General features: G+C 57.1%; 2 protein-coding genes and 1 long non-coding RNA gene across 15 annotated transcripts in view; 2 read left to right on the plus strand and 1 right to left on the minus strand.

Moving 5' to 3' along the window:
* BUB1 (BUB1 mitotic checkpoint serine/threonine kinase) overlaps window positions 1-24,967 on the plus strand; it is a 118,762-nt gene that overhangs the window by 77,796 nt on the left and 15,999 nt on the right. The window lies entirely within an intron of this gene.
* Window positions 2,901-13,819, plus strand: LOC125323254. Of its 2 annotated transcripts, none has more exons than XR_007202439.1 (4): window positions 2,901-2,942; window positions 9,761-10,056; window positions 12,585-12,699; window positions 13,269-13,819. It is a non-coding gene; the product is annotated as an uncharacterized LOC125323254 (long non-coding RNA). The 2 variants fall into 2 exon arrangements; XR_007202438.1 differs by lacking the exon at window positions 2,901-2,942 and adding an exon at window positions 9,496-9,645.
* Window positions 8,920-24,967, minus strand: part of LOC125323244 — a 56,737-nt gene continuing 40,689 nt past the window's right edge. Inside the window, exons 3-19 of one of the 9 annotated variants that reach the window (XM_048298074.1) lie at window positions 24,646-24,776; window positions 23,105-23,270; window positions 22,560-22,639; window positions 22,412-22,482; window positions 21,287-21,327; window positions 21,142-21,183; window positions 20,994-21,047; window positions 20,857-20,900; window positions 20,736-20,775; window positions 20,613-20,653; window positions 20,465-20,503; window positions 20,089-20,276; window positions 18,217-18,223; window positions 17,272-17,564; window positions 16,418-16,622; window positions 15,714-15,806; window positions 8,920-8,981 (exon numbers count right to left, since the gene is read on the minus strand). In XM_048298074.1, coding sequence (XP_048154031.1) covers window positions 20,645-20,653; window positions 20,736-20,775; window positions 20,857-20,900; window positions 20,994-21,047; window positions 21,142-21,183; window positions 21,287-21,327; window positions 22,412-22,482; window positions 22,560-22,639; window positions 23,105-23,270; window positions 24,646-24,776 — 678 coding nt within the window. In that variant the 3' untranslated portion in view covers window positions 8,920-8,981; window positions 15,714-15,806; window positions 16,418-16,622; ... (3 more) ...; window positions 20,465-20,503; window positions 20,613-20,644. Of the gene's footprint in view, window positions 8,982-12,544; window positions 12,673-15,713; window positions 15,807-16,417; window positions 16,623-17,271; window positions 17,565-18,216; window positions 18,224-18,612; window positions 18,754-19,124; window positions 19,252-20,088; window positions 20,277-20,464; window positions 20,504-20,612; window positions 20,654-20,735; window positions 20,776-20,856; window positions 20,901-20,993; window positions 21,048-21,141; window positions 21,184-21,286; window positions 21,328-22,411; window positions 22,483-22,559; window positions 22,640-23,104; window positions 23,271-24,645; window positions 24,777-24,967 lie in introns of those variants that run through there. The other 8 variants (XM_048298075.1, XM_048298072.1, XM_048298080.1 and 5 more) reach the window with 8 other exon arrangements.

Raw genomic sequence — 24,967 nt, forward strand, 5'->3', positions numbered from 1 at the left:
TCGATGTGTCCGTGAGCGCAGGTTGGGATCCCGGAGCCGCGGCCTCGCGGGGGCAGCAGCGGCGCGGTAGGGAAGGGATGGGACAGCTCCTGCCCCTGCCCCGAGCGCAGGAGCGGAGCGGAGCCTGAGCGGGAGCCGCGGCAGCGTCGTGGGGCGCGCTGCCCCCGTGCCAGCCCGGGACAGCGGAGCTGGGGAGGGGCTCCGAGCCTTCTGGGGGCTGCCCCCCTTGGCTGTGCCTGCCGAGCCCCTTTCTGGGGGATGTTTGCATGGAAATGGCTTTATTAATGTGCCGTGCTGCCGTCCAGGGCAGTTTGTCTCGTTTTGTGCATTCTTTGGGGGTGAGGAAAAAAGGCTGGGGGAGGGGGTGGAGACTCGGGGGCTCTGAATGTCACTTGGGGCCCCCCAATGTCCCTGGGAGAGCCACGATGCAGTGGAGGAGCAGGTGAGTGGGGAATCAGGGGGGCCAGTGCTGGCTGTCCTCTCCCAGAGGGGCCCAAAACTGCCAGAAAATCCACCGGGAGGGATGTGTGTATGACAGTGTAAAATACTAAAAGCTCTTCATTTTTACAGCTATAGACAAATGCTGCTAATTTACATGTAAATTCATTTTGAAATAAGCCAGCCCTCTCTCTCTACTCTGTTGCATAGAGGAGTATAAGAAGCTGGGAATAGAGATCAGCAAGTTTTGAGAATAACGAGCCGGCGTTTTTCTGTAGGAAGGAAAGAAGCAAGTGCCTGGCCCCAGGAGCCGAGACGCTCGGGCTGCAGGAGCTGCAGAGCGCCCAGAGGCGGCTTTTCCCTCTGCTCTGTCCCTGCCCCCGGGCTGAGCTGGGCGGCGCTGCTGCCGCCCGGTGCCGGCTGAGCCGAGAGGGCGGCGGCCTCGGTGGCTGCCGAGCGTGGCAAGGGCAAGGAGCGGGAGCGAGCGGGGCTGGGTCTGTCAGCGGAGGGGAGGGGCGAAGGGCGGCTCGGAGCGCCGAGGGACAGGGCCGTGCGTGAGCGGGGCCACAGCTATGGAGAGGAGTGGGCGCCGTGCGGGGCGGCGACCGCGAGGAATGACAGCGCGGGGGGCGGGGCCGGTTTTGCCGGGCAGCAGAGGCGCGGTCGCAGCGCGACCCGGGCGGGGGGCACCGGGCGGGCACGGTCGGAATCGAGCCGCCCGCGTGTCGCTCTCAAGGGGGCGGCTTGGAAAGGAAGGCGCAGTTCGGCGCTCTCGGGACGGCGGTAAGTGACGCTTTTTTAGCACCTGCCAGGACCTTGCAGAGGGGCTGACACTTCCGCCACACTCAAGATGGCGGACGCGGTAGGACCCCTTGAGAGGTGTCCCTGCCGATGCCTGCCGCCGGTCGCGCGGCTGTCGCCCGCCTCCGGTGCCGCTGACCCCACCAGCCGTGTCCTCGCACCGGGAAGCACCGCGGAAAATCGCGCGGAAAGCGCGGGGCCGGCGTCGGAGTCCGGGCCGGATTCAGGCAGCCGAATAGACAGACGCCCTTGTGAGGAGCGGGGGCCTTTCAATGTACCATATTAAAGATGGCGGCTCGACCGGAAGTGGCTTCTGCCAGCACCCAAGATGGCGGTGAAGGGCGGAAATTACGTCACCGCCACACTAAAGATGGCGGTCGTTTACGCTGTTTTTTGACCTCCTCAAGATGGCAGCAAGGAAGTCCCCCACAGCTGCGTCTATTCGACTGCCTGAACGCGACGCCGACGCCAATCCAGCGCTTTATGCGCATTTTTCTGAGGCGTTTCCCGCTATGCGGACACCGACTGTGGGGTCAGCGGCGCCTGGGGCAGGCGGGAGCATTCAGGCAGCCAAATAGACGGAGCGGGGTCCTCCACGGCCGCCATCTTGAGAAGGTCAAACCGCCCATTTCCCGATCGCCACATTGGTGCGGTCCCGGTGACTTCCGCCCTTCTTCGCCAGGAGCGGCAATGGCGGGGAGCCCGGGGAGCAGCGCGGCCGGGCCGGGGGCACCGGGGCGGCTGCTCCGGGCTCGGAGGTGAACGGGGAACGGGGACAGCCCCGAGCGGACGGTGGGGGCCGCGGGGGATCGGTATTCCGGCCCAGGGATGGGTGTTTGGCACAGGGATGGCTGCCCCGGCCCAGGGATGGGTGTCCAGGCACAGGGATGGGTTCCTGGACTATCTAATAATATTATATAACGATCGTACAAGGAGATCTGTATAAAAAATCCTCCATGGTCATCGTTCTCCCAGCCGCGCTGTGTTTTCAGGGTCTTGGGGGCAGAGTTTGGGTCTGGACAAGGCTCTCGGGCACAGGGTGGGATTCTTGGGGTGCAGGGCCAGGATTTGGACTCGATGCTCCCTGCGGGTCCCTTCCAGCCCAGGAAATGCTGCGATCCTGTGCCTCTGAGGGTGAAATAAAGGGCACCGGTGGGGTTTGTGCCCGCTGTGTTCACGGCCCCGCCGGCTCAGGGCGGGTTCAAGGCGCAGCTGCCCCGAGCCAGCGGGACCGGCCGGGGCTGCTCGCTCCCGGTGCTGCCGCCTTGTGGGGAGAGCCCGGCACTGCAGCCCGCACAGGCGCTGGACCACGGGATCGGCGTGGAACAGCAGCGCAGGGAGTGCTGAGGCAGCGCAGGGAATGCTGCGGTCCCAGGGAATGCTGCGGTCCCAGGGAAGGCTGAGGCGTCCCCTGCCCGGGGCACTCGGCAGCAAATCCCTGATGTTGAGCAGCAAAGGGAAAGTTCTGGGTTAGTGGGAGGAAGTTTCTGGAGTGGAGCTGGGACAGGTGCTGATCCGCGCATGGAATCACGGGCTGGTTTGGCTTGGAAGGGACCACCAAGATCCTTTACACTCTGTTTGTTGTCTGGTTCCACAGCAAAGAACATCCAGAACTGCCACCTCACCCTCACGGACAGCAGGAATGTCTTCCATAGCTCTTGTTTTGGAATGGGAATGGCTGTTGGGAGCTCTGGCAGGACCAGGTAAGAACAGAAATGGGATCATTCTGGCTGCTGCTGGAGGTGGTTTTCTGCTTTCAGGCTGTTCTTCTCATTGATCCTTTCACAGCAGTGTTCCTGGGCACATTTGAGGGTAATTCTAGGAATTTCAAAACAGTTGAAAACTGGTGGGGAAAAAATGTGAACCTGATCCATTTCTGGTAATTCCAAGTTTCTCCCACAGCACTGTTCCAGGGGAAACCTGATGAAAGGGTAAAGATGCAGAGGAACAAGTGCTGTAAACCCCCCTGGCTCTCTGACAGAGCAAACCTTCCAGTACTCCCAGCAGATCTCTTGGAGAAAGTGTGGGATCACAAGGTTTTCCAGGAAAGCAAAACAAAGACAGAGATGAGGGAATAGGCTTCCAGTTAAGAATGGTTTGGTGGGTGTAGGAATGATTCTTGTATGTTTGATGCTTCCCTTTTTATTCCTGAATAATTTTAAAATGATTCCTTGAATAAATCATCTAAATTTGGGGATTTAAATTTGAGAGGGAACAGTGCAACATTAATACAGGCAGAGATCATGGCATGGTGGAATGGTTTGTGTTGAAAGCCCCATCTCTGAGCCTGTTCTGGGCAGGCTCCTGCCCATCGGCCACTCCTTGCAGGTGGACATGGAAGTGATGGAGGCGTTCAGGGAACGCTGATTGGTTTTCCCTGCCTCTGGAAGTCAGGTCATTACAAAGATTAATTGACCTCTTCCAGTGGGGAGACATTTAAATAAGAGGTGCCAAAAAGAATTGGAGCTTCTGCCCGATGAAATCTGCAAGTATCCAACTTAAGATCCCCCCTGGATCGTCACCGGTCCGGCTCCCACGGACTGGTCACCTTGGCCAGGAGTGTCCAATCCTGCTGTCAATGCATTGGGCCGGGGTCTCATTTTCATTTCATGGAAAGACCCTCTGGGTGCCCCCCAGTCACTGGAAAGACTGGACTGGGCTCCCAGGACAGTAATTCCAGGTGTTCTCTTCATGGGAATAGCACAGGAGCCTTCCCCTTGGCCAGAGGAGCGGCCAGTGCCTCCCTCAGTCCACAAATCCCCAGGACAGAACACAGAGAAAGCAACAGGAATATGGAAATCCCCCACAGTGGGAGATTCTGGTGCTCTGGATTAGATTTTGGATTTATAACGTTAAAGGGAGGGGTTTCAAAGACTGAAATACTATGTTTTATGACTTAAACGTTTTCTTAAAAGACTTTTGAAACTGTACTACAAAAGCTGCAGAAGACTCCCACACCCTGAATGGAGCCCTGAGGCCTGACACTGCTCGCTGATGAAGATAAGATAAAGTAACAACTCAGGGCTGGGGATATTCATGGAGCTCAGGCTTAACACCTCCAAGATGAGGAGCACGGCCCCAGGGCTATCAGCTGCCCGGGCTCGCACCAAGGGGTGGAGGGAGGAGAGGCTTTGGGTACCTTGGAAAAGCCGGTGGTCACAGACGCAGTGACCGCCCATCCTCCACTGTGCAGAGCCCAGCTGCGGGGTGCTCACCGGGGGGAGGAAGCTCATCCACAGCAGAAGGGGTGACATGGCCCAGCACAGGGGCCCCCAGACCCTGCAGCAGAGCACCAGAGATGATGCAACAGACCCTCAGTGTTGCAAGGGACAGTGTCAAGCCGGCCCCTGCAAGAGAGGCACGTGGGCGTTCCCGCCTGGCCCAAAGTGTGCACTAACCCACGGAATTCTGCACCCTTCGGCTGTGGCAGCATGTGGCGGCGTGGCCACGGCGCCCACGGGGGACCCTCACCACCGGCAGACCGGATGGAGGGGAGCAACGAGACGTCGTTGGCACCCTCAGATGGGTGATGGGCTTCCATCCAACCCCTCTCCCTGTTCCCCCACGCACCCTTCTGTTTTCGATTTCTTTCTTCTCCTCTCTTTGCCTCTCTACTATTAAATAAAATACATCCATTTTTTTGGCAACAACATCTAGCCTCGTTTGGCTTTAATCTCGTTTCTGGGGATATTTTGAACCTTCTAAGTTCTTTCTGGTTTAGGCACAGAGACTTAGCTTGCTTTGCTTTTCTGGGTTTAAACCGGATCGTAACAGGGCGGGTGTGGAGGGGTTTTTCTCCCTCTCCTGTTACCACTGCTCTTGTTGCTCTCACTGTTACTATGTGTTGTTATTAATCTCAAATGATTGTATTTGTGTTGGTTTCCACTCTTAAACTGTTCTGAGCTGGAATTTTGTCTCTGGTCTCTTCCCCATCCCACGGGGGGTGAGGGAGCAGCTGCTGGTGCCCAGCTGGGGTCCAGCCGTGGCCCCAGGCACTTCTGGGGGCTCCGAACCCGAGGGACAGGAGCAGTTTTGGGCTCACAAAAAGAGACCCAGTGCTGTGTTTCGGGGGCTCAGAAGCAGGCGCAGAGCTTAAAAACAGAGACTAAATCCTGCATTGTGGAGTCCTGAGAGCAGGCTGGTATGGCCAGAGCTGGCACTCAGAAACAGTGACTAAATCCTGTTCTCAGGGCTTGAGGAAGAGAGCGAGTCCTGTGTGTTTGGGCTCACAAAGAGAAACGGAAGTGCTGCGTTTTGCTGGCCCTGAATTAAAGCCCAAGTGCCGTGTTTTGATGCTCAAAGCGGGCTCTTGGGGCCAGGGCGAGTCTGTGTCTCTGGGCTCCGAGTCCTGCCTCAGGCACAGCCCGAAGCCGGGCTCGCCGGCCCCACGCAGAGCTCGGGAGCAGCGACTCAGCGCCGCGTCCGGGGCTGGCGGCAGAGCCCGGGGCCGCGTCGTGGGGCCCAAGGCGGGCTCCGGGAGGGGCTCAGGGCTGGGAGCGGAGCCCGGCCCGGCGCGTCGGGCCCGGCTCGGGATCCCGGGGCTGCCCGGGCGCCGGCAGAGCCCCGGCTCCCCGCGGAGAGCCGGCCGGAGCAGGAGCGGCAGCGCCGGGCTCGGCCCCAGCGCCCGTCCCGGAGCGGCTCCTGCCGGTGCCGATCCCAGCCCCGATCCCGCCGGGGGAGAGGCGGCACCGCCCGGGACCCGCAGCGGCCGCCGGCAGGACCGGGACCCGCGGCGGCCCCGGTGCGGCCCCGGTGCGGCCCCGGTGCGGCCCCGGTGCGGCCCCGGTGCGGCCCCGGTGCGGCCCCGGTGCGCGGGGCGGGTCCGGCCCGGGAGAGAGGGGCGGGGGCCCCGAGCGATGGAGCCGCCCCCGTGCCGGGCAGGGCGGGCCCCGGGGCCGGGCGGGGCCGGGGCTCTGGGGCGGTCCCGGGCGGGGCCGAGCGGGGCCGAGGGCGCGGCTTCAGGGGCGGGGCCGGGCCCGGCTCAGGTGCGCGGGGCGGGGTCCGCACAGGTGCGCGGGGTCCCAGGGCGGCTGCGCAGGGCGGGGCCGAGGTGATTTAAGCCCCCGAAATCGCCCCCCGCCGCCATTTGCTCCCTCAGAGCTCGGGGAGGCTGCGGCCGGGTCGGGCTCCCCCGGCGTGGCCCGGGAGAGGCCCCCGCTCCCCCTCTTTCTTCCCCCTGTTTCTCCTGCCCTTATCCTCCTCCTTCTTCCCCCGCTTATCACCTCTTTCCTACCCCCCCAGTTTCTTTCTCTCTCCCCCACAGCCTCCCTGTCTCTCCCAGCCCCCCGCCTGCCCTCTCCCCAGCGCCCCCCACCCTCTCTCCCTGCTCCCCTGTGCATCCCCGACCCCCCCACCCCTCCTTTCTCCCCTTTCCGTACCCCGCTCCCCAACCCGACTCCCCCTCTCTTCTCCCTCCTCTGACCATCATCCCTCACCCGGCCTTTCCCTTCCCCCCTCGTTCTCCCCAAGCCACCCCGACTCCTCTCCCTACCCCATCTCATCCCTCCCCTTTCCCTCTTTCCCCCGCAGCCGCGGGGCTCGGGGCGCCGGAGAATAAAGCCCAGAGGGCCGGAGCCCGGCGCCCCTGCCCTCGCTGGAGCCTCGCACGGGGGACCCGCTCGGCGGGTCCCCCGTGCAGTACAAAAACAGCGCCGGGGCTCCGGCTTTCCACACATCACACTGGGGATCCCCTCCTCAGGAGGGGGTCCCGGGGGGAGTGGGTGGGTTTCAGGGAGGGGGGTGTGTTGGGGTAGGGTGGGCCCCCTCCTCAGGAGGGGGTCCCGGGGGGAGTGGGTGGGGTGGGTTTCGGGGAGGGTGGTGGGTTGGGGCGGGCCCCCTCCGGAGGAGGGGGTCCCGGGGGGGTGGGTGGGGTGGGCCCCCTCCGGAGGAGGGGGTCCCGGGAGGGGGTCAGGGTGGGCCCCCTCCGGAGGAGGGGGTCCGGGGGAGGGGGTGGGGCGGAGGGGGGACTTTCCCCCCCTCCAGTCCCCGCCCCCTCTCCCGGACCCCCTCCTCGGGAGGGGGGCTCACCCCGGCCCTCTCCCCGGGACCCCCTCCTCCGGACCGGGGCCCCGGGGCGGGGGGGGGCTGGACGGGGGGGGGGCTGTCGGTTTGGCCTGGGGTCTCTATGTCTGTTCATGCCGCAGAGTGACGTGACCCCCCCTCTGCTGCCCCCCCACCCCACCCGCCCCCCCCTCCCCCCCCCCCCCCGGGGCCCCGGTCCGGAGGAGGGGGTCCCGGGGAGGGGGCCGGGGCGAGCCCCGTCCGGAGGAGCGGGTCCGGGAGAGGGGGCGGGGACTGGAGGGGGGGGAAAGTCCCCCCTCCGCCCCACCCCCCCTCCCCCGGACCCCCTCCTCCGGAGGGGGCCCGCCCCAACCCACCCCCCCGGACCCCCTCCTCCGGAGGGGGCCCGCCCCAACCCACCACCCTCCCCGAAACCCGCCCCCCCCCCCGGTACCCCCTCCGGAGGAGGGGGCCCACCCTACCCCAACACACCCCCCCTCCCCAAAACCCACCACCCCGCCGGGAACCCCTCCTGAGGAGGGGATCCCCAGTGTGATGTGTGGAAAGCCGGAGCCCCGGCGCTGTTTTTGTACTGCACGGGGGACCCGCCGAGCGGGCCCGGCCCGTGTGGGGCTCCAGCGAGGGCAGGGGCGCCGGGCTCCGGCCCTCTGGGCTTTATTCTCCGGCGCCCCGAGCCCCGCGGCTGCGGGGGAAAGACGGGACAGAGGACGGGAATAAGGGAGCAGAGGGGATCAAAGAAGGAGCGCAGGTGGGGGGTTCGGGGTGTGCAGGGAGAGGTGGGGTGGGGGGACAGGAAAGGAGGCGGGGGGAGGACGAGGACGGAGCACAGGAGGGGGGGGTCAAGGTGCAGAGGGGGAAAGAGGGAAGAGGAACAGGGGGAGGTGGAGGGGGAAGGAAAGGTGGAAGACGGAGGGGGAGGACTGAGGGCAGGTGGGGGGAATTGGGAGGGGAAGGGGAGCAGGGTGAGGGGGCAGGGGGGACCCAGGATGGGGGGGAAGGAACGGTGGAGAAGGGGAGAGACGGTGGAGGAGTAGGGCAGGGTTGGGATGTGTAGGGGGACAGGGAGGGGGATGGGGGGGACCGGGCCGGGGGGGAGGGAGGGGAGGGCTAGGGGGGAGAGGGAGGGGGGGGGTAGGGGGGGGAGGGTGTAGGGGGTGGGGGAGGGGAGGCAGAGGGGGGAGAACGGAGAGGGTTAGAAGAAGAGAAACAAACACAAATATAAAGGAAAGGAAACATAGAGACATAGAGATATGGAAATACAGAGATATAGAGCCCGGCCCGGCCACAACCGCTCCCACCGAGCGCCGAGGGAGCAAATGGCGGCGGGGCCGATTCCCGAGGCTTAAATCCCCTCGGCCCCGCCCCGCGCAGCCGCGCTGGGGCCCCCGCGCACCTGTGCGGACCCCGCCCTTCACACCTGTGCCGGCCCCGCCCCGCTCCGCCCGCGCCCGTAAATGCCGGCGGATCCGCGCCCGCTCCGCTTTGTGCGGTGAACGCTCATCCTGCTCATCCCGGGCTGCGGCGGGACCGTCGTTCGGGGCGCTGTGCGGAGCCCGGCACCGGGGGCTGCTCCCGGCGCTGCGCCGAGCCCGAGGCGCTGAGGTGGGAACGGGACCCGGGCCCGGGGATTCGGGGCTGGGTCCTGTCGGTGTCTGCTGGGGGGTCCCGGGCCGAGCCGCTTGTCTCTCGGCGGGCGGGGTGCGGCTGCCGGGGTCGGAGAACTGAGGTGGGACGGGGGATGGCATTAGCGATCGGGATCGCCGCGGCTGGCAAGAGCCGCTCCGGGACTGGCGCTGGGGCCGAGCCCGGCGCTGCCGCTCCGGCTGCGGCCAGCGCGGGGCTGGGCTCCCGCCGGAGCTCCGGCTACGCTCCCGCTGCGGCCGCGGGGAGCCGGGGCCGTGCCGGTGCCGGGCCCGCCGGGAGGGCGGCGCTTCCCCGCAGCAGGCGCTGGATCGCGCCTGGAAGCGGGCGGGCCGCGGGGACCGCCCGTGCTGGCCCCGGCACCCCCCGAGGCCGCCGCTCCCTCAGCGCCGCCCGCCCTGTGGGGCGCCCCCTGGCGCAACCGGAGCGCCGGCGCTCCCGGCCCGGCCCCGCCCGCAGCCCCCGCGGGGACGCGGAGCTCCCCCAGCCCCGGCACTGCCGGGGCCGCCGCACCCTCTGCGCACAGCAGCGCCCGCCTCCCCCTGCCCCGGGGCCGCTCTCCCGGGGACCTCCCGCCCGCCGCGGCCCCGCCCAACGAGCGCGGCTGCAGCGGGACGAGCCGCTCCGGGCCGGGCGCTGGCGCCGAGGCTGCTGCTGCCGCTCCTGCTCTCACTGTGCCCGTTGCGGGACCGGGGCCTCGCCGGGGCTCGCTGCTGCTTGAGCCGCTCATCCTGCAACTGCCGCGTGAGACCTGATGCTCTCCTTCCTTCCCCCCCGCTTTCCCTGGGGCTTGCACGCTCTAATGCAAAAACCTCTGGCTTTAAAAGTCCAATGAAAAATATTTATTCTTTATTTCTAGAGCACAGGAGATCCTGAGTGGGAATGGATACACAAGGACCACCGAGTTGAACCCTTATGTGAACGCCTTATCTGGAGATTGAACCCACACCTGGGCATTCTCAGTACCCTGCTCCAACCAAGCCAGTCTCAGCTCCTGGGAATGTCCTGCCTGGGATGGGAATGCCAAGTGCCAGCAAGGTCATTCCTATGCAAATACAGCTCCTTCTTTTATGCTAATGCTGCTTTCCACACCAGCCCCTGCAATGGCCCCAGGGCAGAGCTCCATGGCCAGCACCTGATCATAGAACAACACAGGTGAGCAGTTGTGTGACAGCACTGAACTCTTCCCATAGCCCTGATTTCCTGCCCTTTCCAGGATTTACCCAACAGCTGTAAAGGTGCTCGTTCCATGGCCCTTTCCAGGGAGAAATGAGCAAGGCAAGTCCTGAGGGTTTACTTGGTCCACGGCCAAAGCTCTTCTGGAGAGGGTCAGGGCTGCTCCTGCCTGCAGAGGGGCCTTTCCCACAGGTGAGTGTTCACAGCCCAAAATCCCAGGGGCTGCTGAGGCCGGGCCAGCTTTTCTGGCCCAGAGCTGCACAGAGCTCTCAGAGACTCCTGCTCACTGCCAGGAGTGTTCCTTGGTGCTCCCTCCATGTGTCCCAGCTGGCAGGGAACAGGGGGAGGGAGAAGGCCGGGAGGCCCAGGAAGGGAAGCAGCAGCTCTTGTGCTTTGGATTTACAGAGAGGAGCTGTGCCTGCAGTGTCCTGCCTGTGGCATGCAGCGTGCCAAACACACATGCCGGGAACGGTCACTGGGCTGCCTGGGCAGTGCTGGGATGGACATGGATAAAGGGCTGCCCGCGGCCCCTCGGCCAGGGGCTGCTCTGAACAGGCACCCGCAGATGCTTCAGCCCCGACAGACCCCACTGACACCCCAAAAATGCCCCAAGGAGCAGCTGGCACTGGGGAATGTCAGCACGGGCTGTTTGCAGAGGGGCTCAGACAGCAATTCCTGGTGCTGACCTCCCACACTCCTGCCAGGTATGTCCCAGCCACCCAAAATGCCTTCCCTTCCAGCCTGAGGCCATCATCCCTCAGCAGCATTAAAGCCAAGGCAAGCTTCCCCCACAGAAATGAAATGCCAAGCAATAATCCTTGGAGATGCCTTAAAATGAAAGGTTAGAGTTGGATAAGTTTGGAGTTTTTCAGGGAGCCAGCTGGAAGTGCAGAACTGATGGAAAGCTTCCACAGGTGGGTCACACTGGAGGTGCCCTGAAGGCAGGGGATGTGCCCTGAGTTTCCTGAGGGAAAAGAGCTTCCAGAGGCCACTCCTGAGGCTCTGAAGTGAACTGGGCTCCTGCAGGGAGGGAAGTCCTCCCGTGGGCACAGGGGCTGCCTCAGCAGGGGCTGGGAACGCGTCCGGCCAGCGCCTTCTCCTGCTTTCAAATATCACCTGGAGCCCAGGCTCGGGGGGTGCAGGCAGCTGAATTCCAGGGAACTCTATCAGGTGCCCCCAGGGACATGGGGGGGGCTGGGGGATGAGGGTTACAAACAGCAAATTCTATGGAACATGAAGCTGTCCTTGCCCTGACCCTGCTGAGCTTCCCTGGAACCTCTGCTGGCTCCTGACACAGCTGGTGTTAAAGCAGCAGCTGTGCATGGGAATATCCACGCTCTGTGAGGCACTGTGAAGTTATTCCAGCAGGAACTGAGCAGGGAATTCAGGGCTGTGGGTATAATTCATCTGAACTAGCAAAGCTGATAGTGAACCTCAAATCTGGGCATCACACAGGGAACAATCTTTGTGCTGCCCTGGCAGCCAAAGCCCCTGGGCTGGGAAATTTCAGCAGCCAAGTGTATGGAATTATCTCAATCCCAGCATCCCACAAAGGGACAACCCAAGTCCCAGGACTGTGTGAGTGCTCGTGTCCTTCAGCTGCTGCTGGTGGGACAAATTCTCCTCTGCACACTTGGCCCCGGTGGGGCGGGAGCTGAGCAGGAGGGGAGGGAGAGTGGATTGGCTGCCCAGGAAGTGCTGGAGATGAGGCTGCTGGGATCTCATCTGAATCAACTGAAAACATTTTTTCCCTGGCAGAAGATGGGAGCCAAAGCAGATCCCTCCTGGCCAGGCTGGTGGGCAGCAGCTGGATCTGCTCTGGGGGAAAACACCCTGCACTTGCCAGGAGCTCTGACTCTGCTTTTCCTACCAGCTCCTGAGCAGTGTCAGGGCCACTATGAGGGAGTTCAAAGCAAATAAACCCCAGAGCCCCCAGAGTGAGTAATAATCCCAACAGAGAAATGCACTGTTGTCATAAAAGGCTTAAAGATCTGTTAAAAATGCTATGATGACACTGTAATGGGATTCCCAATCACCTTCTTAAGGCTTTTGGTTCCATTTTGATGTATTTTTAGTCCCTCAATGGGCAGCTTGTAGAATTTATCCTGGGATTTAGAGGTTGAGCAGGGTTGGCTTTGGATTGACCTTCACCTCTGGTCCCACTTTGTGCAAACACAACTTGGGCCAAGGTGGGTGAACCCATTACCTCAGCTTTTCCCTCAAAAATATCCCCTACTTACTTCCCTGTAGATGAACTCAGATTTTGCCCCCAACTGTCCACTCCTCACCTCCATTTGCCCTCAGAGTGTCCATTCTGTTCCCCACAGGTGCACTGGTGATGCCAGGGAGGTCCCTTTGCCCACAGTGCCTTTTTCCTGCCCCTCTCCAGCCTGAGGCCACTCCTCTGCTCCCTCTCTCCAGCCTTGTCCCACACGGCAGGGCACAGAAGGGGAAAGGTTTCAGAAAATGTTTTTGCAATTAATTAATAATTATTTCCAATTCCCCAGTGAGAAGAATGTGAACTCAAAGCCATTTGGGCCTGACAGTCCCCTGCAGCGAGAGCTCAGCACACATCCACAGAGGCAATTCCAGCATCTGAAAGAAAGAAAGAAGAAGAAAAAGGTGATTTCTTTTCTTTCAAAGTTATTTCAAGTTATTTCAACTGTTGCTCTCAATTTTGGTTGGGTGAGTGGTGAGCACAGGTCATGCCATTCACAAGGATGTGAGTGATGCTTTCTGGGGTCAGAGCAGCTGATTTCCAAAGTTCCCTTCCTGCCCCATGCCTGATCTGCACAGGAGAAAACCTCTTCCAGGAAGGGATTGTGCTCCATCTAATCCCATTTGCCCAGTCTGTGCCATGGGGATATTGCCAGCCTGGGGCAGCACAGGCAGACACAGCCCTCAGCACTCTGCTCCAAACACAGCTCCTTTGCAGACTGCCTCTGCCGTGGGGTTTTCTCCAGAAGAAATCAAGGAATTGCTCACAGCAGGGTGGAGATTGACTTATCCCAAAGGGAAGCAAAGGATAAATATTCCTGTAAGAGCCCTTGGGATCTGCTGGGCTGAGGTGGGAAGGGGACATTCATTCCCTGCAGGGCCAATACACAACAACCTCCAACCCAAAGCACAGACTGGCAGGTGGGGTCTGACAGCACCACTCTGACAAACCTCCTTGTCATTCTTCCCTGCAGTGACTTTTGCAAGCAAACTCTGAAGCTGACAAGCCCAGAAGCTCCATCCATCCACTCTGGAAGGAAAGGATACTCCAAGGATGAGGCACATTCCCAGCAAACTCTCCCAACACAGCCTGGAGGCAGCGCTGGAGCTCGGCTGTGGGGCTGGGAAGGGCTGCCAGGAGCACGCAGCCCCCAGGTGGGGTGGCAGCGGCAGCAGCAAATTCCCACAGTCCCTGAACCCAGGGCAGATCACTCTGGGGACAGCTGGGGACTCATCCCACACCACAGGCAGGACCAGGGGCCCTCCAGTACAGGCTGGTGGGGCCAGAGCCCATTGGGTTTGGCTGCTCAAACACCAAAGCTTTTGGCAAAGATGGGACAAGTTCAGTGGGTTTTCCTGTCCTGAGAGAGAGAAGAAATTGTTGAAATGAAGCGTGGAACTTAAGTCCACTGTGGAAGTCAAAGGCTCCTGGCTTTCCCACTCCTGTTCTGATTGCTCACTAGAGGGTTTTATCCATAAAAAAATGAGAGGTGGTACCAAATAAAAGAGCTCTTTTTCAACACTTTTTCCCTACTTTTTTTCATACATTAAAAGGATGTCCATTTTTTCTTAGTGCATTCTTTGCCCAATTTTAACAGAACCGTTTTTCCTTCCAGGCCCCACTTGTGGGTTATTCACTCCTTTGCCATCAGATTTTGGACAAAGGAAGAGAAGGATCTGCTCCACATGGGTGTCATCCTATGGGGAACACCCCCTGTACCAGCCCCAGCCTGTGCCAAGCATGCTGCCTCACTCTCCCCATTCTGGATGCTGGCTCTAATCCAGTCTGAGTTTTCCCCTGTTTTCCATGTCTAAGGACAGGAACATGTCAGGGTGTAAGGCCTTAAACTGCACCTTGATCTGGGGGGCTGTGACTGGGATTCCAGCAGGGAATTCATTGTTTCACAAATAAAAGTTATTCCAGGGAGCTGCTGCTTCACCACACAGTGTCAGCAAAAGAGAGAAAACACCAAAGGTGTATCCAAAAACAAGGATGAAATGATTCCTCCTGCTTTTACTGGGATCAGGGCTTATGCTGCCCTGGAATGACAAAGAACTTCTCCCTCAGCTCCCCCAGAGAGCCCTTGAAAAGCCAAAGTGCAGCAGAGAAGGAAGGAAAGGCACCTGCTGGGGACAGCACAGCTCCAGCTGCTCATGGGGACTGGGAATGAGTCTGGAGCCAAAAGCCCCTTCCCAGGCTGGAGGGGCTTTCCTAAAGCACCACCTCTGGGAAGCAAAGGGCTATGGAAGAAATGGAGTGGCAATTTACAATAATAATCATAATGGATCGGGAAAGAGCAACAACAGAAGCAACAATCATTCCAAGGGAGCAGGAGGGATGCTGAGCTTTAAACAAGGTTTGAGTGAGGCAGCAGCTCCTGGGAGTTCTAACCCACGGCTCCAGGTCTGCGCTTCCAGGAGCACTGCAAGCTCCTCCTGCCCAGTCCCTGGCTTTGCCTCCTGCCAGTACTCGGCACCTCGGGCACGGTTGGGTGCGAGTGCTCCAGTGCTGCTGCCCAAGGGAGCAGGAAAATGGCCACTAAACCCCTTCCCACTGGGCTGGCTCTGAGCTCTGGCTGGGGAAAACATTTGGCACCCCTGGCATTTCAATGAAATCAGTTTCCATCACTTTGAAGATGCACTGAATAAACCCAGGGCACATAAGTAAACCTCTCCCCATAAGGACAGCCCCAGGGAATACGCAGTTATTCCTATGCCTGGCCAAACAAACCAGCAGCCAGGTTTTGGGGAGAGACTCCAGACTCTTATCTCCTTCCCTGGCTGTGAAACCCTTGCAGAGGCTTTGGGGTTCATGCAAGCTTGTCAGGATTTGGATACTTCATTGAAATTCCATTCAGATACTGTAATGGAAGTGTCCTAAAGGCACCTCCACTCAGACTTTAATTTTAAGCCCTCTACCACTGAACAATTTGGATGTTCTTTTCTTAGGAACACCCCACCTCTGCTTCTTTAGGTGTCTCCATGTGGGGCATAAATTAAATGTGGACAAATTTTAGAATGCAGCTTCCAAGTCAAGTTACCTGCTAGGAAATTACTCCAGCTCTCTGGCACCTTGGGCTGTTTTAAACACAGCCTGGCCCTTCATGGCTGAGGCTCTGAGCTACACAACTTGTGAGCTGGCAAGTAACAGCAGCTGAGGTCTCATCCCAGCTGTACACAAAAACAGGGAGTGGGGGCTGCACTTGGATACATGCAGGCAGGGTTGGGCCCCTTCTGAAAGCTTCAATCCCTGTTTTTCAGAGACTCAATCAGGGATAATGACATTTTCGCAAAGCTCTCTTAAGGCACGTGAAAATCTGAGCAAGAAAATGGAATCAAACCCTTTGTTCCACTGGCCTCACGCCCCAAATTCCAACGGGACAGACAAGTCCCTCTCCTCGCAAGGCAATGTCTCCTACCTGGATCTGTGCCTTCCCCAGCCTTTGGTGGCCGCTGTCTCCATCCTCACACACTTCCTCATCTTCCTCCTCAGCAGGCCTGGCTTCCTCATCCTGCAGAGCAAGCACAGGGACAGTCACCAGCCTGCTCATCCCAAACCTGGGCAGCAGGGATGGACTGCTGGGACCCCCTGGACAGTCACCCCTCTGCTGGGCACCATCCCTGCTCTGCAGTCCATTCCCGTTCCTGGCCTGGCATCTCCTTTGAACGGGATGTTAAACCACAACCACTTGCTCTGCTGGGTTTTGGGACATCAGAGACTCCCCCAAGGCAGTGGACAAAGCTCCTGTTCCCACAGCCTCTGCCTCCCAAAGCCCTGCTAGGGCCAGGCAGAGCAAAGGAAACCCCTCAGTTCCTGCTGGAAATTCCCTCTTGTGCCCGTAAACCCAGGGAAATCGTGGCTGCCCCATCCCTGGAAGTGTTCAAGGCCAGGCTGGCCGCAGCTTGGAGCACCCTGTGGATGGAATGAGGTGATCCTTAAGGTCCCTTCCCACCCAAACTATTCTGCCATTCCAGGATGATTCTGTGATCTCTCCCTGCATTTATTTTGCATCGCTTCCTCTCTAATTTGAATTCCCAAATCTAAATTATTTTTTAAAGAAATCATTTAAAATTATCCCAGGAATAAAAAGGGGTGCATCAAACATACAAGAATCATTCCTACCTCCATCAAATCATTATTAATTGGAAGCCTATTTCCTCATCTCTGTCCTTAACTTTCCTTTCCTGGGAAACCTTATGATCCCACAGTTTCTCCAAGAGATTTACTGGGATTGCAGAAAGGTTTGCTCTGTCAAGGAGGCAGGGGGGTTTACAACACTTGTTCCTCTGCATCTTTACCCTTTCACCAGCTTTCCCCTGGAACGGTGCTGCAAGAGAAGTTCAGAATTACTAGGAATGGATCAGGTTCACCTTTTTTCCTCATTCTTTTCCAACGACTTCCAAATTCTTGGAATTATCCTCAAATGAGGCCTAGCAAGCTACTGTGAAAACATCAATCAGAGGAACATCTTGAAAAGAGAAAACCACATCCAGCAGCAGCCAAAACAATGCCATTGCTATTCTTACCTGGTCTCCAGGTGCTCCTGCCAGAGCTCCCAACACCCACTGCCATTCCATGAGGGTGAGGAGGCAGTTTTGGATGTGTTCTTTGCCACGGGATGGGATAACAGAGCCCAGAGGGTCTTTGTGTCCCTTCCAAGCCACCCCATGATTCCATGATACCATCAGCACCTATACCAATTCCATTCTGGAAAGCCCAATTCCATTCCTCCCATCAACTCAGAATTTCTCCCTTCCTCTCTCTGCTCCACATCAGGCATGTGTTGCCACGTGCCACAGCCATGGGATGCCTCAGCATTGCCTGGGAATGCCACCCAAGGCTGCCCTTGTGGCCTCAGTGCTACAAAATGCCCAGCTGGCTCCCGTTCCAGTCGGGAATGTCCCAAACAGCAGCGTCGGGTGTGCCCTCTGCCATCCCACCATTGGGGCAGCTCCCATAGAATGTGACCGACTTACTGGGTTTGGAATTCCTGGCTTAAAAGTCAGGTGGTGGAATATCCTCTCCTGGGAATATCCAGAAGACCAGAAGGCTCCCTGGAAGCCACAGGTCAGGGACAGAGTCAGATGACCGATCCTGAACTGGTTTTCAGGGGATGTATCCCCAGCCTGTGGCTGCAAAAACTCCAGAGCTGTTCCTTCCCCCTGGACAGCCAGGGAAAACATCCCCAGCATGGATTTCTGACAGGAAAAACCTCACTGCTCCAGGCTACTTGGCTCTTCCCAAATCCAGGCCAGCACTCCAACAGGCTCTAAGGACAAACCAACAGCAAAGACCATCTCAGGGCACACGCCACGAGCTGGGCGTCACATTCCTCACTGGAACTGGGCTGTTCCCACATTCCTGTGACAGTTGGGAGCATCCCCCATTCCTCACTCTTCCGTTCAGGAAAAAGAGACAACAGAGCTGTCAAACAGCCAGTGTGTAACCCCAACAATCCAGGGAAAACCACCTTGCTCTGGGGAGAAACATCATGCCCAGTTATGGAAAAAGCCAAAGAGCAGTACTGGAAACACTCCCGGGCATGGAGGCTCCCAGCTCCGGAAATGCAGCTCACAGGCTTCTTCCCATGGGAACCCCAATCTTGCCCGGGACTGGGCTCAGGGAGTAAGTCCTGCCCATTCCACCACTCTGGCACAGACACCCCAGGAAGGTGTCCCTGACCATGGCAAGGGGCTGAACAGGATGGTCTGTAAGGTTCTTGTCAGCATAGACCATTCCAGGAGTTTAAGGTGGATTTGAGCAGCTCCTGGGGACATGAACACCACCCACACCTCCCACCTGGCTCAGCCCAGAGTCCATCCAGCACTCACAGAGAGCTGAACCCACAACTGGGAAACACCATGGAAAATCATGCTGACATCTCAAATCCTGACCCTGAGCATTGACCTTTTACCCCTGACCTTTGACCTTTTGACCCCAACTGTCTGACCTTTGATCCTTGACCCCTGACCTTTCACCCCAGCTGACCCAGCTTTTGACCATTGACCTTTACACCTTGAGCCCTAACCTTTGACCCCCCAACCTTTGCCCTTTGACCCTTGCCTTTGGATCTGTGACACCTGACCCCATGACCTTTGACCCCAACCCTCTTTGTGTGACCTCTGTGCTTTGACCTTGACCACCTTGACCTTTGACCCCTGGACTTTGACCTTTGACTTCCTGACCCCCCAACCTTTGCCCTGACTTTTGTCCCTTTATCCCCTAACCTTTAACCCCCTCTACTTTATACCCCGCACTGCTCTTGCTGCCTGGAACCCCTCACTCCTGCTCTACACGCCCCAGCCCCCAACCCGTACCTGTCACTCTCCAGCCTGCAGCTGTCATCCCTTCTTTTTTGGTGTGGGGCTTGGCCTCCTCTGAGGGTTCCAGGGTTATCCCAGCACCAGGCTTACTGAGCTGTGCTGCACTGAGGGTTCCAGGGTTGCTGCATTGTGCTGCTGGTGGGGGGAAAATGGTGCTGTTAGGGGTGGTGTAAGGGCTGGTGCACCTTTTCCCTGTACTCCTAACCTCCACTGTGTACTCTCCACCCTGTTAGGGAGGCTCTTTGTTTGGCTGCACCCAAACCTTGGCGATGAACATCGCCTCACAGACAGGACGGGACCAAGGAAAAACAAAACCCAGGTGGGGGAAAAAAAAAAAAGCCCACAACTAGGAATATTATACATTTTAAAATTAGTTGAAAAACCTGAAAGGCAAAAATCACACTCACAAAGTTAGAACCGGTCAACACACACACAGACACAGACAGACACACACTCTCACAGACAGACACCCCTTCTTCAGCTCACACACTGACTGCAGCCCTTACTCACAACACTCCACTGATGAAGATGCTTCAACACATCTTCCAACTGCTGCTCCCTGACGTGGAAGGGCAGATTCTGGGAAAAGTGGTAGCATCGGTGACTGCAGGGATCAGAATCAGCCTTGGGGACCTGCAAGACAACATGAGACAGTCTACAAGTAGCTGACAGCTCGGAGTTATCCCCATACACCAGGCCCGTAAGTTTTCTACACAAAAGCCCACAGACAAGAGATGAACCACAAAGTTTTACAACTGCTCAACCCAGCCACGACTCTACGTGCCAGGGCAGGGCAGCTCCAAGTGTAAGCACACCAAATAGAAGCAAAGATGACACGAGGACTTGAGATAACTCTCCAGAAGATAAATTCTAGACCCGATATGCTTTGAGGCAATGGAACCTATGGAACTACCACAGTGAGGAGGGACCAGAGAAGTCCATGGCCCATGAAAAGAAGATACTACCAAAAGTGAGAAGGAAGATGGATGAGAACATCTTGTGTACTTCTTCTGCTCTCCAAAAGCAAAACTGTAAAGATGCCGGAATGAGCCCGATCCGGGAAAGTACGCAAGCAGAGATCCCCGCTGCCGCTACGGCCCAGAGCGAGGCCGATAAAGCACCGAGACGTAACAAAGCCCTGTGACACAGAAGAGGATGGACACAAACTACAGAACATAGACACAAATGACAGAACACAGACACGAGCTGAACCTGCCCAGCAATGGGCACAAGATTCCTAGAGCAAGATGAGCCAGAGGCTGGCGATGCCGAAGGAAAGAAGGCTCTATGGCAGCAGCACGCGACAGTGAAACGTAACTCCTTCCAAGAAGCCAGTGCCAAAGCTGCTAAGAGGATGCTTGAGAAGCTCGGCAGGCCTAGAGAAGGAGGCAATGACTGCCAGGTGATACAAAGGGATCCCTAGGGAAGGACTCTGCCACCAAAGGCTGAAGCGACGATGCAAAACGTGACCAACCAGCAAGTGGCCAAGATGCCCGCGGGCGGCTACGCCAGCGAGTAGGTAAAATGGAGACCGTGGCGATCGTGCCAGATCCGAAGGCGAGCTCCTCGGGCAAAAAGATCCACGATGATGTCGAGACTCAAAGGCCGATGACAGAGATGGGTGGGAACTGCCCTGCCCAGCAAAGGCTCGGGTGATGCTGAGGAGAAACCCTCTCCCTTTACTTCCAAGGGGCCCTCCCACAACAGCCCTCTCCTCTAAGCTAACTTCCAATTGCCTCCTGGAACTCCAAAGGTCTTTCCCTTCTCCCAACCACCGCTCCCAACACTTAGCTTTCTGAAGACAAATGGACAAAATCCATCCTTGACAGAAAAAATGCATCAGCACCTCAGATGTCAACACGTTCCCCACGGTCCGCTTTGGCAGCTGCGAAAGATGGAGAACAATGAGAAAATTCAGCCTCTGACAACACACGCCAAAAGAGACCCCTTCCGCAAGGCCCCCTCCCTCGAAACTGCCGAGGCTCATCGCTTACCTGCTCTCTCCAAGCTTCAGCTCCACACCTGCTCACGGTACCTAAGACAACAAAACAGAAAACGTCACTGTTGCCCTCAAGAAGAGCATCCCCGGGCTACTCCACACCACTGCCCCGGCTCACCTCAAATCTTGATCTGACTCTGGAGGTGGCCAGGACAAACCTGCACAATGAAAAGGGACACGCTCAGCACGCTGCCATAGACCGCTGGCCTATCAGCCACCCCACCTAAATGCCAACTCACCTGCTCGCCTCTGGCCCTTGGCACGCCCAGGGCGGCAGCAGCACCTGCAGAGAAGCAAAGCAAAAACACACAAAACATGCTGAGAGACCGTGAAACCACAGCCTCCCTGCTCCGACGGAAGTACACCACACCTATACCTTAGGCTTGCACCCTCCAGCATCCAGGGCCAGGACATCCTGCAAGTGGACCACCTAAAACACACAAACAGCAACGGATGCTTAGAGCTGCACCAAAAATTGAGACCAAGGCCATAACACCTCGTTCTGTCCACCGGTCACTGCTCACCTCGCTCCATCGCCCTTGACTGCCAATATCCAGCATTACTTCCTAAAAAATAAAAAGACATGGAACAATGCTGTAACACAGTCACCATTTACACTGCCCCTGCAAAGACAAACAGCGACTGACCTTCCCATGGGAACCCCCTCACCTGGTATGGGGCACTCTGCCACGGATTTAATCCGTCTGCCTCTGAAAGAAAGTTATTACACAAGTCAAGGTGCTGCATGATAACTTAACAGCTCCAGCCATCCTGCATCAATCTAGAAATACCAGCTAGAGTCCAACTGCACCCTACATTACAAATTTCAAGTCCCCAGGATGCAACTCCCCTGCAGATCACATGCATGAGGTCGTCGACCTGGAGATGTGGGATGACTGCAAAATCGTGGGCTCGATGGGCCAAGCCGATCGAGAAGTTAATAGTACAGTCTTAGTCTGATTACATCTACACACCAGACTATGCAGCAAGGCAGAGCAGCTCCAAGGCAAGCACACACAGAGGCCTGTTATGCAGGAGATGACAAATGAGGGGATGCAACAAGGAGAGAAAACTCTCAGCAAGAAGAATGACCACAGGGACCAAGAGAAAGCAGAATGAGATGACCTAGGCAAGACCGACAGTGAGCCAATGAGGCTCGAAGAACCCTGGCAGAAGAAGATACCAACAGAAGGACTCATTCCAGGAGCCACCTGGCAAAACCACAAAGATGGATGCCTGAGAACTGTACCATCAGCATCCTCTCTCTCCACATCCTTACAAGTCCTAATCTGCTATAATGGATCGCTGTGGTGCACAGCTGCTGATACAGCTCAGAACAAGACCATAAAAGACGTCCGACTCAACGCTTCTAAAGAGAGATGCGATTCCGATGGGCGGCCGAGCTCACGAGTCAAAGGTTTGATGGTATCAGCACCGGGCCGAGGAATGTGGAGTTGGAGATGCTAAGGATGACGCCTGGCATTTTGGATAATCCCCTCAAAGGGGTAAGGCAAAAGACCTGCAACACAAGATGCCCAAAAGACACAGAACACACAATAGACAAGTGACACGACACATACCGGGACTGCTCTGCCCTGGGCACCTCAGCATTGTGATCAGAAGTGAGACTTCCCCTTTACGTGGCCTAAGGGGCTCTTTCTCAGACATCCCCAACTCCAAAGCTTATTCAAAAACCCCTCCTGACGAGTCCTGATCCCGCACCCTGCTTTCATCCCCTCTGTGGGGTGTAGCCCTCGACTTATCCCTCGGACGTCTGGGGATGTGAATCCACACCGGGTACAAAAGACGGCCGCCTCACCATCTGGGAAGTTCCTGCCCTCAGTAGGCCATACTCTCTTAGTTGGCTACAGTAAAGAAAACCAAACATGAGTGCATGAGCCTAACAGCACATCAGCCAAAACCCAACAATTCCACTACTCACTGGCTCCTAAGAATGCCCGGGTCCTCGGCCCGCCTGCTCCAGCCACACTCAGAGGCCGACGCCGTCGTCGCAGGGCACACCTGAGTTAAGAGGAGACAAGGTTCCGTGGCATTGCTGAAACCTGAGTGGGACCTCGCTCCTCCTCCCCGACTTGCTGCAAATCCTCCACCATTGCTGAAGGCTACCCAGACAGCACCTTCAAATGGAAAAGGTAAAGGCTTCATCACAGATTCCTGTAATACTTCCAGAGGGCTCACAAGAGCAGCTCGAGGGTGGCAAACCAGCTCTGTCAGCTGGTCAGCAAGAGGGTTCAGCCCCGATAGGTGTAATACAAGTAGACTGCCTAACGCACACAAATGGATGCTTAGAGCTGCACCAGAATTTGGCACCCAAGCAATAACAACTGGTTCTGTCCACCGGTCAGTCCTCACCTTGCTCACTTGACCTTGACTGCTGCTATCTGGCTTTACTCCTAAAAGATAAAGAACACCCCTGTAACATAGCCACCATTTATACCACCCCTGAAAAGCCAAACAGTGACCAACCTTCTTGGGGGAGAAGGGGCAAAACAAAACAGAAGGATGCATGCTGACGTAGGGTCCAAAAGCATCATGTTGCTGGGGTAGTTTCCATCTGAAACTGTTTGACCGTGACCTCTTTCCCCAAGGGTCTCTGTCACACTGGACCAGCAGTTTGAATGCTGCAGACCACCTGTAAAACACACAAAAAAATGCTTACAGTTTCATCACTAATACAACAACTCCAGCAGCATCCAGTTCTGTGCTGGAATCAATGCTCATCTCAGTTGCTGGTACTCATCCTGCTCACGGGTCCCCTCGTGCCCATACCCCACTCCACCTTCCCTCCACTCTACTCCACAGGACAGAGCAGTTCCAAACACAAACACCACGTGATGCTACAGTGTGACACAAGGATGATTAAAAAGCTCTCAGCAAGAAGAACAACAGCAAGGATGGACACGATGCCAAAAGAGATGACCAATGGTATGGCAACCGTGGACAGAGGAGGCTCTAAGGAGCAGGAGAAAAGACTGGAACAGTGACCTGTTCTAAGAACTGTCACTCACAATGATCAAGATGGCTGTGAGACAGTGCCACATTCAGAATGCTCCCATATCCTGACAATCTTACAAGCCCCAGGACATTACAGCTCACAGCTGGAAAGGATGGATGGCAGTACAGCCGGGAACAAGGCCTCAAAAGAGATCTGACTCGGTACTTCTGACTTGTGATGCCAAGACACAGCCAAGCCCACCGTAAAAGAACAAACGAGATCAGCATCGTGCCGACAAGAGTGAATGTTTGAGCACCTGGAGATGATGGCTGACACTTGCAATAAGCCCCCTGAGGGGAAAAGGCCTCCGAGATCTGATCCAAGGGATAACAAAGACACAGAAGACACGCTGGACAACACAACACAGACTGGAACTGCTCTGTCCTGCACACCCTATGGTCTGATCACAAGTAGAGCCACTCCTTTCAGCTGGCTTAAGAGGCCCCTTAGAGGGCATCCCTTTCCCCTATGCTAATTTTTAAATCTCTCCTGGGAATTTCCAACCTGCTATCCTCCCATCTCTGGATCCCAGCCCCCAACTTAGCTTTTGGATGACTGGTGACATGAATCCACACTGGACACAAAACGAGTCCACCTCAGCTGTCTCAGAAGGCCCCGTGATGGCTGGGTTAGCCTCTCCATCAGCTGCAGTAAAGAAAGCCAAAATCAATGTCTGAGTTTAGTCGCCAAACCCCAACAAGTCAGCTACTGACCATCTGTCCTAAGTGCACCCGTGTCCTTGAGCATCCCTCTTCATCCCAAGACAAAGGTTGTAGCCATCATTATAATGGACATCTGGGTTAGCAAGAGTTATGTGGTGTTTCTGTGAGCACAGTGGGTGCATCTGTGTGCCTTAAAACACATAAATGCATCTGCTGTGCTTGCAGGAAAGCCTGACAAGGCCCCTGAATAGACACCATTTCCCACCACACTACTTCCAAAACCTCTCCTGGCACTTCCTAACTTGATACCCTGCTCATGCTCCCTCTCACAGTTGCAATCCTCAACTTACCTATCAGAAGCCTCCAGCTCAGACATCATCTCTAACACAGTGCAGGTTCCTTTTGTGGCACAATGAATCTGCTGAAAAATTTGACGTTTCACACTTGACACAATCTGGAATTTCAAGAAGTTGCAGTGTTCCTAAGAAAAACAACAAAAATAAAGGAAATTACAAAAGCACCTTACCACCCCTGAACACTCAACCCAAAATCTTGAGCTTAAATACTCCCTACACTCAATGCCATCTTCTTCATGGTATCTTCAAAGCCTCTGTTGCTTTAGAGGCCAAAAGCACTACTAACAAACAGCTGAGACAACCGGAAAGAGCTCCT

The sequence above is a fragment of the Corvus hawaiiensis genome, chromosome 3, assembly GCF_020740725.1.
Source record: "Corvus hawaiiensis isolate bCorHaw1 chromosome 3, bCorHaw1.pri.cur, whole genome shotgun sequence".
NCBI classification, from domain to species: domain Eukaryota; kingdom Metazoa; phylum Chordata; class Aves; order Passeriformes; family Corvidae; genus Corvus; species Corvus hawaiiensis.